Source organism: Coenobita brevimanus, chromosome 57 (genome assembly GCF_032717465.1).
Source record: "Coenobita brevimanus isolate Jiangsu-jjx chromosome 57, ASM3271746v2, whole genome shotgun sequence".
NCBI classification, from domain to species: domain Eukaryota; kingdom Metazoa; phylum Arthropoda; class Malacostraca; order Decapoda; family Coenobitidae; genus Coenobita; species Coenobita brevimanus.
The window spans coordinates 56100513-56123365 of NC_137010.1; the positions used below are offsets into that span (position 1 = coordinate 56100513).

Consider the following 22853-nt stretch of genomic DNA (forward strand, 5'->3'; position numbering starts at 1 on the left):
TGGTTGTGTTACTTTAGACTTCAAGGTCAACAAAGGCCATTTCAGAATGTGATTTTCTTAAGAGTTCATGAAGGAGTCAAAATTCAAGGGCAAGGTGTAAAACAAAAAATGTTCCTTGCCTTCAAAAATAATGGGGTGGACATTGTTAGATTTGACATAGAAGGTCAAACAAGATCGTAATAATGAATAAAGTCAGCGTTTGCCCGTAGCAAAAAATGTCGTTACGAGTAGAGTAAGAGTAGTGATGCAAGTGCTGTCCGGCCTCCAGGTTCCACGCCTGAAACATGTGGGGCCCCTTATATTGGTGCTGCTGATGATTGTACAAGTGATGATGATTGTGGTGGTGGTGGTGGAATGATGCTGGCAGTGGTGACGGTGAAAATGACAATGATGGTAGTCGTAATGATGGTGCTATAAAAAAAAATACAGTATAGTAATGCTGATAAGGATGATGACTGATGATGATGATGCTAATGATGCCGATAATGACGATGATGACTCTAACCTCCTGCCGTGTACCCCCAGGATGAGTGGTCTGAGCCTGGAGGAGTATGACCTGCTGGGCGACTCCAAGTACCGAGCCTACGTGGCCTCGGTGGACAAGACTCTTCGTAATTTTGAAAACACCAGCGAGTGGGCGGACCTCATCTCAACCCTGGGAAAGCTTAATAAGGTGAGATTAGTACAGGGTTGGTTTAGGAGTGTTGCGTGACTGTGCTGTACCATCCTTGGTGTTCTTATCCCATTTGTAATAGGGTGGTGGTGGTAGTAGTGGTCATTGTAGTAGTAGTAATAGTTGTGCGGGTGGTATTAGTAGTAGTAGCAGTTGTTGTTGTTGTTGTTGTAGTGGTTGTAGAAGTTGTTTTTGTTTGTGTTGTAGTGGTAGTAGTAGCAATGGTAGAAGTTGTTATTGTTGTTGTTGTTGTAGTGGTGGTAGTAATAGTAGTAGCAGTTGGTAGCAGTAGCAGTGGTAGTTGTTATTGTTGTTGTTGTAGTGGTGATAGTAATAGTAGTAGCAGTAGTAGTAGCTGTTGTTGCTGTAGTGGTGGTAGTAGTAGCAGTAGTAGTAGTCGTAGCAACCCCAGACTTAGCTGTACATGAACTCAGTGGACTGTAGGTTAAAGTTGCCTTCCTCCTGTAATCCACCATCCTCCTTTTGGGGGTTAGAAAGGGAGTTGAGGAATGTTTGTATAAGTGGGCAGTGGAGCTGCCCACTTATATCAGTGCCACCACATGAAGGTGTCCCTCTCCACGACCATGTATTAGGGTTGGGGTGTTGGATCGATGGTAATGTAGGGTATGCCAGTGCTCTAATAATGTGCTACTCTTCCTTATGAAATAGTGTTCAGATGGTCAACATTTTAGTCTTTTCACTTAACTTGAGTTGACATTGCCATCTGTCCATCTTGAATGCTGAGCTTTAGTAATTGATTGATGCTAGATTATGATGCTAGTCAAGAAGAAGTGCAATGGAAAGAATGTAGAGCTGTATCATTGTCTTTTTTAGCCATTGACCTGTGTAAAATCAGCTGCAAAATGACGGAGATCTAGAGCAGGTTAATGCAAAATCTATCTATCTGTCCGTAGCCCGACGCCCTAATCCCGCAAAGGGTGGCCGCAGACAGAACACCCCCAAGTCGCTCTGTCACCCACTATTTGACTACCCTCCCCCCAACTCACACCCCCCTCCCTCACATACCTCCCACTCCATCCCTCCACCTCATCCTCAGTCTCCCCCTCCCTCTCCTTCCCTCCACTTCATCAACATACATCCTCTTAGTCATTCTTTCATTCTACTCCCCTAGGTGCTGCTATCCCACATGAAATATCCAGTGGTGCCGCGTCGCATCACCATCAGCAAGCGCCTGGCCCAATGCATGCACCCAGCCTTGCCCTCGGGAGTCCACCTCAAGGCACTGGAAACATATGACATCATCTTTAAGTGTATGGGCACGAACAGGCTCTCACAGGAACTATTCATCTACAGTGCAGGTTCGTATGGTGGAGGAAGATTGAATATATTAACCTCTTTCTATAGCCAGATCTGTTCTATCTATCTATTGCCAGACGCCTCAATCCCATACGGGGTGGCCACAAACAAATCGCCTCCACGTCGCCCTGTCCCCCGCCATTTCACTGCCCTGCTCCCAGCTCACACCCCTTTCTCTCATATACCTCTCCACTCTCTCCCTCCATCTCATCCATGGCCTCCCCCTCCCTCTCCCCCCCCCTCCACCTCACTCACATACACTCTCCTCGTCAGTCTCTCACCCTCCATCCTCTCCACATGCCCAAACCACCTCAGTGTGTTCCTTCTAACACTTCCTATCACATCCACATCCACTACAGCCAGATAATATTGAAATTAGGATAGATTTTATGGACTGGAGAGGATGATTATAGCTTTCAGTCAGTTGTTTGGGTGTTAACAGACTTTTACAGGAGTTATTTATATACAGTGCAGATCAATATAAGAGGATTAAAAGTGCCGGTTAAAAGGTACTTGGGACTGTAGTAATGAATATGCCAAATTTGTTGTAGGAATATACCAAGTTTTTTGTGGGAATGGGGGTTTGTTGTTGAATGTAGTACCAGTAGTAGCTGAGGCACCTAGATTGGTAGTGACAAATATTCCAAGCATGTAGATGATATTTGAAAGTTTTATGGGGGACTCAAAGGTGAATATGATAATGGCATAGGACTGGCCTCATACATACACTTTGTATTGCCTTTGGGGATCGACCTCAAGGCACTCAAGACATACATCATCATTTTTAAGTATGTGGATGCAAAGAGGCTTGAGAAGAACTGTTTATTTGCAATGTAGGTGTGTATTTGAAATTTGAAGCTGAGTCTACTGTATTAAATTATGAGTATGCCAGGATTTGGGTTTTTAAAATTATCTTAAAGCTCAATCCAAATATGCCTGTCTTCTTCACTTCCTTCATGATTGGTTGGAAATTATCACACATCTGGCAGTAACTATGCACAGCAGTCCTCACTTCTGAACGTCTGGGGTATCGATAACATCAGCCAAAGCTTTTTGTTTGAATGCAAGAATACCGCTTTTGTGGACTTAATCCTTAGTTTTCCTGATTATACTGTACTGCCTTTACAAGAATCAACCATAATCTGTGATCCATTTTGCTGCAAGTAACGGATGTGGTAGTAGCCAAAAGTAACTCCATGAGTAAGAGAAGACTTTTTTATATTGATTAAAATTATCTGGAGACTACAAGAATAAATAGTTTGTAAGTTATATCCTTAGATTGAAGCAGTTAACAAGATGGTTACTGATAAACAGTTAGGTTAGTTGAACTCTTGCTCTCTGTATATTGCCAGATGGTTTAATCCTGTAAGGGGTGGCCACAAACAAATTACCTCTCTGTTGCATCATCCTGTGCTGTTTGGCTGCCCTCCCTCCAGCCCACATCCTCTCCCTTATATATCTCCACTCCATCCCTCCACCTCTTCACTGTTTCCTTGCAGGTCTGTTTCCCCTGTTCAGTAGTGCAGCGATGAATGTTCGATCGGCGCTGCTTACTGTATACGAGACCCACTTTGTTCCCCTCGGCCCCAGACTACGACCAGGCCTCAACGGCTTCCTCTCGGGCATCTTGGCGGGGCTGGAAGAAGGATCCGACCACTTAGAAAGGTGTGTGGGAAATTTGTACAGATGATCCTCACCTAACTTCTCGAATCTGATGACTGTATCCATTTTTCAGTTTATTCTTGAAATCTCCAGACTTTTTTTTTTTTCTTAATTGTTATTTGAGAGACTTTTCAAAATATAAGGGTCACATTATCATCATCATTGTTATCATCATCATCATCATCATCATCATCATCGTTATCATCATCGTCATCATCATCGTTATCATCATCGTCATCATCATCATCATCATCATTAACCCTATTTTACCCCTTACAAACTGGAGTGTAAGGGTGTGGGGCAAGGCTGCTCAGTCTCAACATTTAAAGCAGTGATGACCAGTCTGACTTCCCCCTGAGTGGTAGTATGCGAGTAATAAACCCCAACCACCCCTCAGATGAAACCCATTAGACTTCACCCAGTTAGAGTGCCTGAACCCACACACCAGGCATCATGTGGTTAGAGAGAGAGAGAGGGAGAGGGAGATCATTTTATTTAATCCATCCATCCATCCATCATCCAGTCCTACATTGCCCCATGAGGAGCGTAGGAGCCCGGGGCTAGGCAGTTGGTCCTGACATTTAAGATGAGAGTGACCAACCTCACTCATCCCTGAGTGGCATTACATGAGCAATCAACCCCAACCACTCCTTGGATATAAACCTTCACCGGCTCAATCCGACTGGAGTGCAATAATTACCCACTAAACCACCAGGCGCCAAAATCTGTTTATATGGTTACCACCCAGCGTAGTAAATGCTTTCATGGTGTACAGGAAACCATGTGGCTTGCCACTCAGTGTAGAGTCACCCACAGATTCAGTCCCTCATATAATCCCTTGAATCAGGAGACATATTAATCAGTTTATTTTTTACCATCTCCAGGCAGTTATATTTACCTTCAGGGCAGACTTTTAAAATATAAAATTAAGATACACCAGATTCCTGTTACATGTTATTTTTTTTTTTATGATCTGTTTTGCTGTTAATTCTTCAGTAAATTACAAAAATATTTCCACCCAAAAATTTATCAATAGCTACTCATAAAGCTGATCTTTGGTAGCTACCTATAAAGCTGACGCCATTATCTCGTAATTTACAGCACTGGTTGTTTGGAGAAATTTGTGATATTTTCAAACACCTCCTTTACTTACTTGCCATTCTGTAAATAAATGAAAGATAAAAATACAGTAAGATCTCTTTAAGTTGGATGTCAAGGAAAATAAAGATCTTCCTGAAATAGCTGTCAAAAGGTTCTTATTTCCCCCTAGTGTTGGGGTGATCACAGATAGGTCAGATGTTTGTGTGCTGGGAAGTTGGGTAGGCTTTAACTTCAATTACCGTAGGCCAAGTTAAGGAGCTTTTCCCATGCGGTTTTTTCCTTATTTATATCCTCTGTGTCCAGAATCTTGCAGCTGGTAGGTGTTGTAGTGGGGTGTGTGGGTCTGGCAAAGTTCTTCAGATCTAGGAATATGGAAGTTAAAGATAAAATTCTCCTTTTACTCTCTCTTTTTTATCTACAGTATAGCCTGATGCTCTGATTCCGCAAAGCGTGGCTGCAGACAAACCGCCTCCATGGCACCCTGTCCCATGCCAATTCACTGCTCTGCTATCAGCTCACACCCCCCTCTCTCATATACCTCTCCACTCCATCCCTCCATCTCATCCTTGGCCTCCACCTCACTCACATACACTCTCCTTGTCAGTTTCTCACTCTCCATCCTCTCCACATGGCCAGACTTTATCTTTATTCATATTCTTATCATCCTCTTTTGCAGAACATTGCAATTGTAAGATTGTGTAGTGCAGGGTGAAGGTTGGGCAGAATTTATTGAGTATAGGAATGTGAAAGTCGAAGATACAGTACAAAAACTTCCTGTATCCTTATATCCTTATCCGTTCTCCAGAGTAATAAAACATTAGTAGGCAACTTTCTCTTATTTTATGTGGACATGAAAACAGAAACGATCAGAAAAGGTGCCACATAACAGAGATATAATTAGAAAAACAGAACCCTGCCTTTCTTCTTTGCCTCTCTCTTGCAGAACATCACAGCCATTAGGTTATGTGGTGGAGGGTGTGGGTCAGGTGGAAATTTTAGAAGTTAATCCCCTCAATATAATGACTTTTTTTTTTTTTTTTTTTTTATAAGCTAAGACCAAATTATTTTATTCAGTTCAAGATAGATGTTTAATAGTGAAAGATCTAATGAAGGCTGTATCTAACCTCCATTTTGAAGTTTTGTTCCAGTAGTGAATAAAATTGTCCGGAATTTGAAATGTGTTGTTGGAGTAAAAGGGATATAAATGCAGTCCAACCCGTCCCTTATCTTTTATCCTCTCTTTCACAGAACGTCGCAGCTGCTAGGGCGTGTGGCAGAGGGTGTGGGTCGAGCAGAGTTCTTCGGGTGTCTGTGGGACTGCGTGTGGGGCAACTCCGGGGTGCGGTTGCCGGCTGTCACCCACATCACCGCGTGCTACAACCGCAAACTTTCCACCGAAGACCAACTTTATATTCTCGGCACCAATATTGATGTTACGGTAAGGGTTGTTTGTATTAAAGGGGTTTAGTAGATAAAAATGATGATGAGAGAGAGAGAGAAAGAGAGGGAGACCCATATCACAGCATGCTACAAGGTCAGGCTATCCACTGTGTATCCTTAACACTAATATTGATGTTATTGTAAGGTTTGGGTTCTGTGCAAGGTAGGAGAAGAAATTATAACTCATGCAAAGTGTCAATATTAGGATACTAGTGTTTATATTTGACCAGAAAGTTGTCATAGATACAGTCAGAAAAATTGCTGTAAAAAGAAGTGAGAATTATGTATGACAGATTGTGCCATGAATGAGTCAAATGTTGGAAAGGGTTAAGGGTGAGACTGAAGGCTTCCTGGGTTTGGAACTGTTGGTACAAATTAGTTCCAGTTGTGTTTTATGTATACAAGGCTTGTTTATTGTATTTTTATTAACCTTTTCTATGTGGTGTTTAGGTTAGATGTTATAATGGCAGTAGCATCTTATTTCAGTGAACAGCCCTGCTCCTGTGTTCACATAAGTTAAGGACGCTCCAAACACCTTTTCCTAAGTGATTTATTTTGCTTATTACACCTTGCCATCCTAGTCTGTGTTACGTAAATCATTCTAATATCACCGTACTCTGCATAAACAGTGTACAAAATGATATTAGCTAGCCATATCCTAAAATAAATTGATAAGGAAGAGGTGTTAGGGGGCTTCTTAACCAACAAGAATACGAGCTCTGGTCCTCATCCTTACCATGCACAACATCCTCCCTCATATACTATCTATCTATTGCTAGATGCCTTAATCTCATAAGGGGTGGCCACAAACAAATCGCCTCCCTGTCACCAGGTCCCAGCGCCATTTTACTGCCCTGCTCTCAGCTCACATCCTCCCTCATATACTCATTCACCTTATTCTTGATCTTCCTCTCCCCACAGCACAACACACCATCCTCCCTCATATATTATTGCAGTTTGTTTGTTTTTGTCTCCCCGACTTACTTCTAAAGCACATCCAGCCCCCTCAATACACACCTGCCTGTTTCTTGGTCTGCCTCTTCCCAGATGATTCCAGTCTCACTCATACATTCTGTCTGTTTCCTTCTTCCTACAACATTTTTTTTTTTTTTTTTTTTTTTTAAATGCGTTCGACACTGGGCATAGGCTTCACATCCTGCTCTCAAGGTCCAGTAGTCCTCCTACATCCCATACACCTCTCTACATGTCACCATTTCAGCGCTAACACCCACCGTCCATATTGAATACATGCTAGGGCTGTCTCATACAGGACTGGTGTATTGGTATTAGCGGGGGTATTTTTACGACATGTCGGCGGGTCTTCTGGTAGATCAGTAAACTCTGATTTTATGAAATTCAAATCCTTAAACTGGGCCCTGCCCCAGTGGGGATTTGAACCTGGGTCCGGTAGGACTGCAGGCCACCTCTCTACTGACTGAGCCACCGCCACCCTCCTTCATATTCTTCCCCACCTTGTCTCTCCATCTCATTCATTCCTCCAACATACCACCCTTCTTCGTATACTCTTTCATCCTCATCTTCTCCCTCCACTTTATTTTTCCCTGAGCCATACTATCCTCTCATACATACTCTCTTTCCTTCTCCCTCTACTCCATTCTTCCCTCCTTGTATACCTCTTCTTATTCACACCCCACCTCATTCTTCCCTTTTCCCACAATACTCCTATTTGTTTTCCATTTCATTCTCATCATTCTTCCTTCCACAACTGACCACTTTCCTTCATATTCCTCCACCTTATTTGTAATGTCCCTCTCCCATCTTCCTCCCAGATCAACTCACTCCCTCGTATACCATCTCACCGCCATTTTCTTCCTCCAGGTATCAGCGCTGTGTGAAGCCATGGAGGACAGTAGTGTATTAGTGCAGAGAGCAGCCCTGGACCTCACCCTGGCAGCCCTACCCATGCACAACACACAGCTGCTTCGTCCGGACCTGGTCAGGGTGGTGTCGTCAGCCATATTGGTGGTGCTGCGGAGGGATATGTCACTTAACAGGTCAGTGGTTGTGGCTGTTTGATGTCTGGTGATATAGTAGGGGCAGGCAATAGTTGTAGTTGCTGAAGTTGCCCTAATGCTGTCCACTGTCCGTCTTTGGGGATAGGGAGGGAGTTGAGAGACATTTGTGCATCCTGGTTATAATGATGCCACCACACGAAGATGTGTCTTTCCAACATCACCAGACATAATGAAGGTCACACACAAATCCATATCAGTCTGAAGCCCTGGAGGTCGCTGGACTGTTTGATCATATAATGCCTTAAGGAGCATAAGCCAGTCATCATCATTGTTATCATCATCATCTTCATCTGGAACTCCTTGCCCACCCTAGCGCATAAGCAAGTCACCTTCTCTTAATCACTCAAGTACAAGAGAACCCCCCTCCCTCGTGCTAAATGATATGTGAAGGTATTGAAATTTTTTTATTATTGTGGATAATTTTTTTTTTTACTTATCTAATGGAGCCAGGATTCTATGGGCTTGAATGGTGAGTGAATGGAAGCATGGCCCATTGAATTGGGCAAACTCAGGCTGTCTGGATGTTGCTACTTCTCACCCTGCCCTTGGGTGGGAAAGGAGGTCTGGATGAAGATGATGTAACTGTACTGATGGGATTAAATATTCAGGAGTGTGGTAGTGTCCCCTTGGGCTTCTACACCTTGCAGTGGTTAAAATAGAATTAACTCTTGCCATTAACATTGTGTTACAAGTTAGTTAAAACTTATATGTTATCAACCCAAATTTTCAGTGACAAAATTGCTTTATAAAAAATTATATTTAAAAAGCCTCTTTGGTGCTGTTTTAAAAAATATATCTAGAAAAACATATCAGATCCTGTTTAAAAAATGTACAATTTTGAAAAACATAGGTCCAGTTTCCATCAGAACATTGGCAGTAATACTTTTCTTTCGTTGACTTCACTTGTATTGATTGATGCAGTAGATTTACATCATTTTGCAGCTGGTTTCCCATTGCACAGTGACAGAATGAGACAGTATTGTGGCTGTATATCCATTCCATAATACTTTTTCTTAATGAGAGCCATATTCCTATGTTGATCTCTTGCTGTACCTTAGAATTTAGGATGGAGGGATGTCACTTTTAGGCCAAGTTAAAGTGGACAGAATGGAGTTGGACTGAGAGCATGTTTAGGCCTGTCACTTGCCATTTAACCCTTAGTGAGCTACAGACTTCATATGAAACACAGAGAAAAACATGCACTGTCCAAGCTACAAGCCCCATATGAAGTACAGTTTAAGTACAGTTTACATTGGTTATGAAACAGTGACTCAGGGGAGGTAAACTGCCTTACAAAGAATCAGCCCAGCAGGGGTTAATGTTCTAGAGTCTGGTAAAATGCCAAAAAAATATGTGCAAATGATTATGGCATCTGGCAATAGATAGATAGATAGATAGATTTGGTTTGTAAGATGAAGCCAGGACTTGAGCTGAGTGTTGTTAAGTTATTTTGATTGGGTATGTAGGTAGTTGCTTACAACGTTGGGTCTGGTTAGTACTTGGATGGGTGACCGCCTGGGAACACCAGATGCTGTTGGCATAACGTTCTCCCTACGTGTCAAGTGGGGTTGGTGGAGGATTAGTGCCCCTCCCTGTAAAACAATTAACTCTAAGCCCTTGGCCACCCCGTTTGGGATACATGGCGTCTGGCAATGAATGAATGTAGGTAGTTCTCCCACTTTCCTACTTACACTTTTATTTCTTGATCCTACTTCACCCCAGTCTCAAGTGGAAAATGTAAGGGATGACAGTGGTGATTGATGAGTCTTGTAGCCTAGCCTTGGGCCTCTGCTATACTGTTTTTACTGTAACTTGGCCCAGATTTTTGTCCATTCGCAGCTTATTTTATATATCTCTGTGGCAGAAAGAGACAATGCTACTGCTGTGCACTCTCTCCATAGCACTCCTTTGTGCCCTGCATCATAAGCTAGTGCCAGTCTGTACTTACAACTCAGCATTCAAGATGGAGATATGGGAATTTTTGGCCATGTTAGGGTAAAAAGAGGGATGGTATGAGATTTGCTGGTTAATTATGAAAAGCTAACTCCATATAATTTTGTTCAACCAAATGAATCTTGAGCAATCAAAGGTTTCTTATACAATTGAGGACAGAAATACATGCTCTCTTACCGTGAACAGAGAGGAAGTGAGCAGTGTCTTTTGAAACCCAATGTTGTGGTATTTCGAGTCCATCTGATGTTTCAAAGTAAATGTGAAGTTCCTATATTTATACAGCTAGTTAGTGGATTGATTTTATTACCTATAACTTTACAGATGGTTCTCACAGGCACTCGTCATAATAAGTTTGGAGTGCGTTAAAAAATATCACAACTTTTTCCATACAATTAGTTGTGTAAAAAGGGGAAAATTGGCAAAGCATTTTACAGGTAGCAATGAATATTTAGTTGCCAATTTTTCTCTTATTTTAGTTTACCCTCATCTTAAATTTCAGGACCAACCTGCCTAGTCCTGGGCTCCTATGCTCCTCATGGGGCAACGCAGAATTAGATGTTGTTGATGATGATGATGATGATGATTTTAGTTTTGATTAACAGAAAAAAAAAAAAATGTTTAAATTGACTTATAGCAAGGACTTATGAATTAAAGTATCAAGATGGTGAATGAATTTTTTTTACCACACATGTAACCTGTCACACAGGCGGCTGTATGCGTGGCTACTGGGGTCAGAGATCAACCTGTCACTACTCTCCTCCGAGCACCCGGTGGTCAAACGCCTCAGTAGTACCGTGAGTGACACAACCACGGATGACGGCACTGAGGTCAACGCTTACTTCGAGACCTTCTCCCGCCCCCTGCTGGTCGAGGGCGTGGTGGCTTGTTTACGTTCCAGCCAGGCCTCGCAGCCCCCTGATCTCAGACCCTATAGGCTCATTGTGTCGCTGTTAGATAAGCCAGAAATTGGGCCACATATTTTGGACGATATTTTCCTGAATTTGTTAAGGTGAGTGGAATTACTGTCATGGTTATGGTGGAGGAAGATAGACAGGTTATGGTAAGAGATGGGCGAAGAAGGGAAAGTTGATTATATTAAGACAGACAGACTGACAGATTATGATAAGAGAAAGATGAAAAAAAAATTGTTTTGTATTGAGAGAGAGAGAGAGAGAGAGATCAACAAAAAAAAAAGTGTGTTTTATTGATAAAGAACAGCATGTATTGTTTTACTTTGAAAATGAAATGCAGTTGGTTTTGAATGTATATTAAACTCACTGTATAACTGAGAGTTTCTGTAGGCTACATGTCTGTGTTCCAGATCTTATATCAATGACTGTGTAAAGTACTGTAGTTAATACTGTACAGTATTTACATGAATAAGTATTTTAAACCGTTTACATTGAAATTCAAATGCTGTAGGCAGATTTAACTGTTGGAATCCATGTGATATCCTTTTTTGTTTACTGTTTTATTTGTGGTTGTCAGATAGAGCCAGGATTCCGGGGTTTGAATAATAAGTAAATAGAAATGTGGCCCACTGGATTGGGCAGATTTAGGTTGTCTGGACATTGCTACTCCTCACCCTGTCCTAGGGTGGGAAAGGAGGTCTGGATGATGATGATGTCAGATGATGTCATTCAGCTTAGGAAAGGCCTCTTATATTGATGGAAGTGTATTTAGGCATGGTGCTGGAGAATATGCCTTGATGCAGGGGCACTGGTATGTCCAGGCAGTGGAGCTACTTTGTTTTACCCCCTCCTTTATTTCCCTTTCTGCCTCTCCAAAGGCTAGTGCACTGCAGGAGAAGGCAATTGAAGTCCATTGGTTTCACGTTTCACCTGAGCCTTGGACACAACAGTAGTAATAATTAATTAATCTAACAACTCCCTTTCAAAGAGTCTGTTCTGTGCAGAATGAAGTAATCAGTACAGGACAAGAATAAAATGAGGTGATGTCAGTGTTGCCCTATCATGCCATAGAACTTGAACAGGTAGTCCTCATTAGAAGTTAGAGATGTTTTCCAAAATTTATCTTTATTTATTTTTTTTCCATGAAACTGGCCTGGTACTGTAACATGGGTAGAGCTGGCAGATATGCTTTACAGGAGCAATGGAACTGTAATAGGCAATATTATGTAGTTTGGTGTGGTCATGATAACAAAGAGTTCTGGTATGTAAAAAGGTCAGTTTATAATGATCTCCTACAATACCACATACTGTACATATATATATAGATTTCAGAGTGCATTATGACAAGAGGTCATCTCTAACTTGAAAAGGAATAAAGTACCATAAATATACTTCATCTAATTAAACAGATTAGTAGGGATGATGAAATCAGCAGCTAGTGCTTAGCATTTACTTTAACTGCTATTTCTGTTCAATACTTCATATATTTATACCAAACAAGCCAATACAACAGAGATACAGTGATGCACCAGTAATGTATTTTAGAAGTACATTACATGTTATTGTTATTGCCTAGTATTGTTTGCAGATGATACTGTGTTGTTAAGTGAAGACGAAGGGGAGCTGCAAGGCTTGGTGGATGAGTTTGGGAGAGTGTGTAGGAAACAGAATCTAAAGGTGAATGTAGGGAAGAGTAAAGTGATGGTCTTTGAGAGAGGTGAAGTCAGTGAATGTAGAGTGAGGTTGGATGAGGAGGAAATGGAAAATGTGAGTACATTTAAGTACTTGGGTAGTGTGATGAGTAAGGATGGAAATTTGGAGGGTGAAGTGCTTGAAAGGGTACAGCAGGGAAGAAAGGTTGCTGGTTCCTTGAAAGCAGTGATAAGAAACAGGGAAGTGAGCATGGAAGTGGAAAAGTTACTACAGGACAGTATTGTGATACCAGTCTATCTATCTATCTATTGCCAGATGCCTCAATCCCGTTTGGGGTGGCCTCAAACAAATCGCCTCCAAGTCGCCCTGTCCCCCGCCATTTCACTGCCCTGCTCCCAACTCACACCCCCCTCTCTCATATACCTCTCCATCCCATCCCTCCATCTCATCCTCTGCCTCCCCCTCCCTCTTCCCCCCTCCACCTCACTCACATACACTCTCTTCGTCAGTCTTTCACCCTCCATCCTCTCCACATGACCAAACCACCTCAGTGTGTTCCTCATAACGCTTCCTATCACATCCACATCCACACCACAACACTCCTTTATATCCTCATTCGTCAGCCTGTGTCTCCATGTGACTCCACAGGCTCCTCTTAAATAACTCATATCCACTGCTCTCACTCTTGACTTGTGTCCTTCCAACAACGTCCAAGCTTCACTTCCATACGTTAGAGTTGGTATCACAATACTGTCATGTAGTAACTTTTTCACTTCCATGCTCACTTCCCTGTTTCTTATCACTGCTTTCAAAGAACCAGCAACCTTTCTTCCCTGCTGTACTCTTTCAAGCACTTCACCCTCCAAACCTCCATCCTTACTCATCACGCTACCCAAGTACTTAAACGTACTCACATTTTCCACTTCCTCACCATCCAACCTCACTGTACATTCACTGACTTCACCTCTCTCAAAGACCATCACTTTACTCTTCCCTACATTCACCTTTAGATTCCATTTCTTACACACTCTCCCAAACTCATCCACCAAGCCTTGCAGCTCCCCTTCGTCTTCACTCAACAACACAGTATAATCTGCAAACAACAGTACAGGGAGTTTCCAAACACTATCCTCTCTCACGAGGGCCACTCCAACATCCACTACCCTACCTTGTACCTCTTTTATTACCCCATCCATGTACAGATTGAACAACCATGGAGACATGACACATCCCTGTTTCAACCCAACCTTCAAAGAGAAAAATTCACTTAGTTCACCATCCACACGCACTGCAGCCTTCGCACCATCATACATACTCTTCACAGCATTCAACAACATCTCATCTACTCCATATATTCTTAACACTTTCCACAATCCTTGTCTATCCACTCTGTCATATGCTTTCTCCAAATCCATGAAAGCCACATACAACTTCTTTCCCTTCTCAAGAAACTTTTCCACTAAAGATCTAAGAATGAATATCTGATCTACACAACCTCTTCCCTTCCTAAAGCCTCCCTGTTCTTCTCCAACTAATTTCTCTGTTCTTTCTTTAATTCTGTCAATAAGTATCCTACCATAAACTTTTCCTATTATACTAAGATACCAACTCTAACATATGGAAGTGAAGCTTGGGCGTTGTTGGAAGGACATAAGTCAAGAGTGAGAGCAGTGGAAATGAGTTATTTAAGAGGAGCCTGTGGAGTCACATGGAGAGACAGGCTGACAAATGAGGATATAAAGGAGCATTGTGGTGTAGATGTGGATGTGACAGGAAGTGTTAGGAGGAACACACTGAGGTGGTTTGGCCATGTGGAGAGGATGGAGGGTAAGAGACTGACGAGGAGAGTGTATGTGAGTGAGGTGGAGGGGGGGAGAGGGAGGGGGAGACCAAGGGTGAGATGGAGGGATGGAGTGGAGAGGTATATGAGAGATGGGGGTGTGAGTTGGGAGCTGGGCAGTGAAATGGCGGGGGACAGGGCGACATGGAGGCGATTTGTTTGTGGCCACCCCATATGGGATTAAGGTGTCTGGCAGTAGATAGGTAGAACGGGATTAAGGTGTCTGGCAGTAGATAGATAGATAGATTTATATTAACATGTTGATGTGTTGGTCCTGTAGATGTTTATACCACATGTGCCAGGTGCCACTGAGATAGCAGTGTGTCAGTGTTTCATTCAAGAACTGAGTGTTTATGTTTAGTGGGCTGCTGTATTTAACTGCTATTTCTATACTGGTATATACTCCAGATGTTTATGCAGCATGTGCCAGGATACAGAATGATGCACAAGTGATGCATTTTGGATGAAGGTATAGTTTTGTATTTACAGTATCTAGATGTTTAGTGTTTATTTAACTGCTGTTTCTTTGCTTCAGATGTTTATACCACACGTGCCAAGTGCTGCAGAGACAGGGTGATGCACCAGTGGCCCCCAGTAGCAGGAGACAGAGCACCAGCACTGACAAACCAAGTCCTCCCCTGCCCCCACTCTCCCCAGATGGTGCCAAGTCACCGGCAAAAAGCAACAAGGATTTACATGAGATCACCAAAACTGCCATGCTTGTCTTCAGTGCACTCCAGCCTTCATACCCTTGGCTACACCTCACTGGGTTGCTCAAACAGGCATGTCAACTCAAGGCCAGTTCTGAGAGTCAAGAGAAGAGTGACACTGTGAGCTCTGTTTTGGTGGAAGCTGTGGGATTATCGGAGACTAGTGTGTGTGAGGTGTGTACCCTAATGCAGCACCTTTTAACTTCATTACCTCTTGACACACAACAGCAAACTCAGGCTTCAAGACTACCAGAGGTCCTGTCTACTGTCACAGCACTCCTCACTGACCATCTAAAGGATTTGACAGCCCAGGAATTGTCAGTCGGGCTGTCGCTTTGCCAGGCTATTCTACACAAGCTCATACCTTCCGTCACACTTCCCCCAGCGGCCTCAATCTCACGGCCAGAGTCAAGGGCCAGCGTGGGAACCTTTGCGTCACTGCAACTTCACGCACTCTCCAGCATGGCCCAGCATTCCCGTCCACCTCCTGTTGTGCCCATCATACTGGCCAGGGAGAGTCCAACCACCGAGGGAGGTATTGTGCAGATTGGGATTGAGGCCAGTGAGGAAGATGCCAGCCAAAGCGAGGACATAAGCAGAGCAACTGGCCAGAGTTTAAGTACATCCTTTGCTGGAGACAACAACGACTCAAGTGAAAGTGAGACGGAAGTGGAAGCTGAGACGTCATTCATGTCTCCCTCTCCTCAGCTCGTAACAAATGATGTGGGTAGAGGGAGAACTGACACCGAGAAGGACTGCCATAGTAGTGAACACTCCAACACTGAGACTGAAGCTGGCGGAAGAGTGTCTGTAAGTGCCATGGTTGACCTATTTGAGGGTCACAGGGAGCAATCCACTGTGGACGAGGGACTGAGCGAGAGGAAGGAGGCAATTAAGACGTGCGACTCAGGGGTGAGTTTAAGCATTGGCTCCTTACAAAAGCCGGAGTTGCCGTTGTTGCTGGATGCCAGTGAGGATGAGTTTGAGAGTGCACCACAGAGCCCCAGCCATCAATCCTACTCCCCATTACACAGCTATGTCAAGGATTTTGAAAAATTCTTCTTCGAGTTCATTCTAAAGAAACTGGTAGCCAGGTCTTCCTCACTTGCTGACTTTCAGAACTCACTGTACAAGGATGAGATATTTTCTGATAGCCTCTCAGAGCTGAAGTTCCTGCTGAATGAGTGTCTGCATTGCTGTGAGGAGCAGCAACAGCGAAAGCAGAGTGAATCAATCACAACCAAAAAAAGGCCGCCATCCACATCACCAAAACACACCTCAGACTACACACAGGATAAAAGCATACATAAAGACTTTGGAATCATCCTGAAGCTAAGATCAGAGGCACATGAACAGTTAGAGGTGTTCAAAGTTGCCTGTAGCCTAATGGTTGACCTTTCTTCACTCCCAACCACCCCCGGCCTCACTCCAGCCCCACCAGGCATCGCCATCCCACATTGGTTGGTTGCGTTATTGGCTTGTGTGATCTGTGGGGACCAGGTTTCTCCACAGCTTACGATCTCTGCGGCCTCAACTCTCTTGGAGCTGGTGATGCTGGCCCAGTCAGAGCTGTCTGTGTGGCAGAGGCAGGAGGGAGAGGTGTGCGGGGGAGAAACACAGGAACAGGGTGGGGCTGGGGTGGTAACTGTCAGTATTACGCCACTACTCCTGCCCATCCACACACACATCCTCCTCTACCATACCCTGCTTTACCAGGTCAGTGCTGCCTCCATCCATATATTTGGCTATTTATATTTGTGTCAGTAGTGCTTACAATCAGTACACTTTATGTTGGACTGTAGCAGTAATAGATATGGTACACAATCTAGTAAAGCAAAAAGTCCAATGAGGCAAACTGTGATTGTATCATACTTTCTCAGGGTATATCAGATGAGTGCAGCCATTAGTTCTAGACTCTGTAAGATTAAGAAAGTTCTTCACTGTAAGATGATATTCCACAAAGCCACATTTCATCATTACCATCATCATCTAATCCTGTGTTTGTCCCATGAGGAGCAGAGGAGCCCGGGGCTAGAGAAGTTGGTGCTGGCATGCTTTAATATGTCTTTCACTATAAAGCTGTCAGTCAGTACAGAAACATTTTGATGACTAACCACTGTTTATTATAGTAGTAAATTGTCAGGAAGGTCTGGGTTGATACAGCTCACACTTACCTTTGGAGATGATGACTATATTATGTACAGGCAGGGCATGTTACAAGCCAGGAATATGTTCAAGAATTCCACCACTCTTCATGTAACTGATGCTGTAAATTGGTGGAAACTGTCCATTCTGATGTATAGGTGGCAGTGGAGTTTTAACTGGTAATTTTTCTGTAATTTACCGTGGACTCGATAGCCTAAGACTGTTGAGAAAGGTGACATAGTGAAAGAATGTACTGTACACTCTTGTAGGGACCGTTTGTGTGTTTTTGTAGCACGTGTCACTACAGCTGTGGAGGTAATGGTTTTTGATATTTGTTAATGATGATGATGGTGACATTAATGATGAGGATGATGATGAGGAATAATTATGATGTAACTTACCCTGTCTTTGGTTGGAAAAATGATGATGATGATGATTTTATATTGTAGTAACTGTTTTGAAGGCACTTGGGAGAGATGTCTTCATACACTGTCCCTGATATGGTCATGCTTTGCCACTACTTGGTTATGTAGATGCCCCTCAGCACCTTATAACCCCAGTGGAAGGTGGTGGACTGCAGGGGAAGGACATAAGCCTGCGGTCTACTGGGATCACATTATTTTGAACTTGGGGCTACGGTAACAAGAACAACAGTAATCAGATGATGCTACAATTTTTTTTCTATTTCAGCACATGTCCATTCAGCTGTGGGGGTTTCTAGAGCCAGGCATGAACCAGCTGCACGTGGCCAGTACAGAACTGTTGCTGCAGCTGCATTCCCTGACACTGCTTCCCCGGGGCAACATCACGCCCACCCTCACCTCTGCCCCACCCCGCCCACCTGTCTCTGTTGTTGAGAAGCAGATACTCCTTGCCCTCACCCGCCCACTACCCCACCCACCACAGTCTCAGGAAAAGGTCAGTTTAAGGATGAGAGAGAGAGTGCATGTGTGTGTGTGTGTGTGTGTGTGTGTGTGTGTGTGTGTGTATGCACACACATGCATGCAAGTATGTGCTTGGATGTGTGTATGCCTGTGCATGCCTGCATGTTTCTCTTGTGTACAGTTAAGCCTTCTAATTTTCCATCCATCCACCCTTCATCCAGTCCGTTATCACTCCATCAAGAGCAAAGGGGCATGTGACCCTGTGCTCCCGAGAGATGGGAATTGAGGACGAGATGATGATGACGATGAGGAGGAGGAAGAGGAGGAGGAGGAGGAGGACTGTGATGGTGATGATTTTTATAACTATAATTAATGTATATCATCCCATCTTATACAGCAGATAAGAATTAAGGCTGGAATTATGATGAGTAGTATATATTGTTAAGTGTTATTTCCCCCAACAGAGTGGTGTGTCATGGAGCCACGAGGGCATTGTGGAAGAGTATGACCGTGCGGCCATGCAGAAGTGGGTGACCCTTTGGCAGGTGTCTCGCATGTTGCCCAACCCTCCATCAACCAGGCACCATCCAGGATTTGATAGGTGGGGCATGGATGGATGGATGAATGGATAGATGGATGGGTGGGTCAGTGGATGGGGTGGGTGGATGGATGGATGGATAGATGGATGGATGGATGGATGTGGAATGTTATGTGTCCAGTGTGTCCAGGCATCTCGAAATGAACAGATCTTGAATTTGGCTCTCTTTTGTGTTGTTTTTGTTTTTTTCTTGGAAGGAATGGTTTGTGGGCTCCTGGCCTTTGGTTCCTTCTTCCTTGCTTGAAAAAAAAAGCAAAGTAGATGGAAAGAAGAAAGGAATCAGACAGACAGAGATAAAGATAGGTAGAAGGAAGGAAGAAAGGCTAGGGAAATTAACAGAGAGAGAGAGCAACCATGAATAAGTGGGTGATTGTGTGGCAGGTCAGGCCTTCATCCATGAGGCATCACCCAGGCTTTGGTAAGTGGGACATTTATACACATCAGTTGATTAATGAGTGTTTGTGCTTTATAGTGCAAGCCTCCATCCATTCCTTGTCATCTTGCTTAAAACCCCACCAGCAAAAGTACTTCGTCCTTTTTCCCTCCTCTTTTCTACACTGATGGCTCTGTTGCTGTTTCCTCCTCCGATAAAGAAGAAGTGGACCATTGGGCAGGGTAGATACAGTAAAAGCTTGATGAACCATCATCCGATGCATCGGCATATCCGTATAACCGGAACGCAAATTCGATCTGGCATGGGGTCGAAAATATTCCGGATACCAGTCGTCCCCCTATAATTCTTGATTAGTTCTGTACAGTGCAGAATAAAGTAGTGTATGCAGCTAAGTTTTCAAAATTATTTTGGCCTGTAACATATGCTAAATTTTTCTTTAAATAATTTTTGGTAATGTTTGCTGGTTTGTGTTCAGTCCCCTCCCCCATACCCCTACCCCTCCCAGCTCCCCACTCGTCATTCTTAACTGGCAGTTACATCTCAAGCTAACCTCATACTTTACACTCATTGTTACATTGCTAATACACAAATATAAAACACTAGGATATGTAAAAAGTATATAATATGACTATGAACATGCTGCAGCAAGAAATTAATGCATTATAATGTTAACAGTAAAACATAAACGTTAACAACGGCCATCCCAGGCCTCATGCGTTGGGTGTTTGCATGCGTCCGTGTCTGTGCCTGTGTGTTTGGGTGTATTTGTCTTTTTTTTTTTCAGTGTGTGTGTGTGTGTGTGTGTGTGTATTTACCTATTTGTATTTACCTATTTGTAGTATACAGGAATTGAGCAATGCTCGTGTTGTCCTGTCTCCATATCCACATTTATCAAGTCTACCTTTACACACATGAATGTTTTTCTCATGCACCACCTCTTTGTCTAAGTCGTTCCAAATATTTAAGTATTTACCTAATATACCTAATTGTGATATACACGGAATGTACTATGCTCGTGGGTTTCCGTTGCTGTTTCTCAATAAGTCGAATTTAACATTAAACTCGTTTAAGTTTTTAGTGTGTGTGTGTGTGTGTGTGTGTGTGTGTGTGTGTGTGTTTACAAAGCAGTGCATCCAACACAGGAGGCCTGAGGTGGCCGTTGTTAACATTTTTGTTTTACTGTCAGTGTCATAATGCATTAATTTCTTGCTGCAACATGTTGATAGTTATATTCTTTTAACATATCCTAATGTTCTTTGTTTCTATTAGTAGTGGGACCAAGAGTGTTAAGCATGAAATCAGTCTGAGATGTAACTGCTAGTTAAGAATGACAGGTGGGGTGGGGAGTTGGGTAGGGGTATGGGGGTGGTCGGGAGCTGGGGTAGTGACAGGTGGAGCTCGTTTCATCCCCCCCTCCCCATTTCCCTGGGTATTCTGAAGTAAGAAGGGGGCACCCCTGGGCAGATATTAGTGAGCGTGAGTGTACCTCTACTGTATCTTACCTGTACTGTATCCAATACTGAATAATATACTTTATGAAATAAAGTCCCAAGTTCGGTACTATTTCATTTGTTTGACCTCCCAGAAAATTTCTAAGAGTAACATTTGATTATCCAGAAAATTCCATATCCAGAATGGAAGAATCCCCATGCATTCTGGTTAATCAAGCTTTTACTGTATTTGGCCAGTTGAGTCATAAGTTACCAGTGCTGGTAAGGTGTGCAAACACTTGCGCAAAGCTGCAATCGTGCACCTTTGCGCTCCGGTGATATCGTCTGCGCATTGCGCACCGCACGAGACCATGCGCAATTTTGTGCTTGCGCACCTGCCTTTTCATGTGCGCAAGCGCAAACTTAGTTGCACTTACACAACAAAATTTCTGCTTGCGCACCTGCCTTGCGCACCTGCCCGGTGGATTGCGCACTGCACAATCCAAGGGACACGTGGTCTTCCAGGGGACGCGTGGTCTTGGGAGCTTCCCGCATGGCTGGACAATGGATGGGGGAGGCTGGGGCAGGTCGCGAGGGTGGATCGGTGGGGGGAGGTGGGAGGGAAGGGGGTAGTAGCATTTCTTAATATGTTTCAACAGAGATAATGTATTTTTTAATATTTTTTAAATTATTATTATTAGTAAATAATAAATATACATTATTTATTAAGATTAGCATATGCAGTTCCTTACAAAAACCATTAAAACATATTATTTAAATCAAATATCCACAGCCTAATAGGCTGTGGATATTTGATTTAAATACTCTGTGTTCATGATTATTTATTTTTTGTAATGAACTACATATGCTATTGTATATCTGTATTGAATTATTAAATAAATTGTCTTGACAAGACAAGAGAGAGAGAGAGAGAGAGCATTAATCTGAGAGAGAGAGAGAGAGAGTAAATACAGGAATGGCAAAGGAGCGTCCCTTTGAGTGAAGAGATAAGGCATAAACTTCATCCCTCTTCTCTCTCTTATTCTCCATTCCCTCCCTCCTCGTCGGAGAGAGAGAGAGAGAGAGTGAATACAGTAATCACGTGATCTTTGCCAATGCCTTTGTGAATATAGGCTGTTTTTCCCGGACAATGACCTACTGTACCTCAGTCACCACGGGTAGTGCGCAGGTTGCTAATTTAGTAATTTATTTAATTATACCAATATATATTTTACAGTAATTCCCACAAATATATGCAAATGATTTGCGCTAGCGCTTTGCGACATTGCACAAGCTAAATATTAGATTGCGTACTTGCGCAAATTACAAATATTGTAATAGAAAATAATAATAAATAAAAGTAAGTAAGTAGGTATGCTATCTATCTATCTATTGCCAGACGCCTCAATCCCGTTTGGGGTGGCCGCAAACAAATCGCCTCCAAGTCGCCCTGTCCCCCGCCATTTCACTGCCCTGCTCCCAGCTCACACCCCCCTCTCTCATATACCTCTCCACCCCATCCCTCCATCTCCTCCTCGGCCTCCTCCTCCCTCTTTGCCCCTCCACCTCACTCACATACACTCTCTTCGTCAGTCTTTCACCCTCCATCCTCTCCACATGGCCAAACCACCTCAGTGTGTTCCTCATAACGCTTCCTATCACATCCACATCAACACCACAATGCTTCTTTATATCCTCATTCGTCAGCCTGTCTCTCCACGTGACTCCACAGGCTCCTCTTAAATAACTCAATTCCACTGCTCTCACTCTTGACTTGTGTCCCTCCAACAATGTCCAAGCTTCATTTCCGTACGTTAGAGTTGGTATCACAATACTGTCATGTAGTAACTTTTTCACTTCCATGCTCACTTCCCTGTTTCTTATCACTGCTTTCAAAGAACCAGCAACCTTTCTTCCCTGCTGTACCCTTTCAAGCACTTCACCCTCCAAACCTCCATCCTTATTCATCACACTACCCAAGTACTTAAACGTACTCACATTTTCCAATTCCTCACCATCCAACCTCGCTGTACATTCACTAACTTCACCTCTCTCAAAGACCATCACTTTACTCTTCCCTACATTCACCTTTAGGTTCCGTTTCTT

General features: G+C 43.2%; 1 protein-coding gene across 1 annotated transcript in view; it reads left to right on the forward strand.

Moving 5' to 3' along the window:
- Nucleotides 1-526: 526 nt before the first annotated feature.
- LOC145402347 (protein DOP1A) overlaps nt 527-22853 on the forward strand; it is a 57580-nt gene continuing 35253 nt past the window's right edge. The window contains exons 1-9 of the mRNA XM_080274494.1: nt 527-673; nt 1806-1992; nt 3490-3655; nt 6002-6191; nt 8033-8208; nt 10889-11191; nt 15122-17012; nt 18132-18359; nt 18790-18926. Coding sequence (XP_080130620.1) covers nt 527-673; nt 1806-1992; nt 3490-3655; nt 6002-6191; nt 8033-8208; nt 10889-11191; nt 15122-17012; nt 18132-18359; nt 18790-18926 — 3425 coding nt within the window. The remainder of the gene's footprint in view (nt 674-1805; nt 1993-3489; nt 3656-6001; nt 6192-8032; nt 8209-10888; nt 11192-15121; nt 17013-18131; nt 18360-18789; nt 18927-22853) is intronic.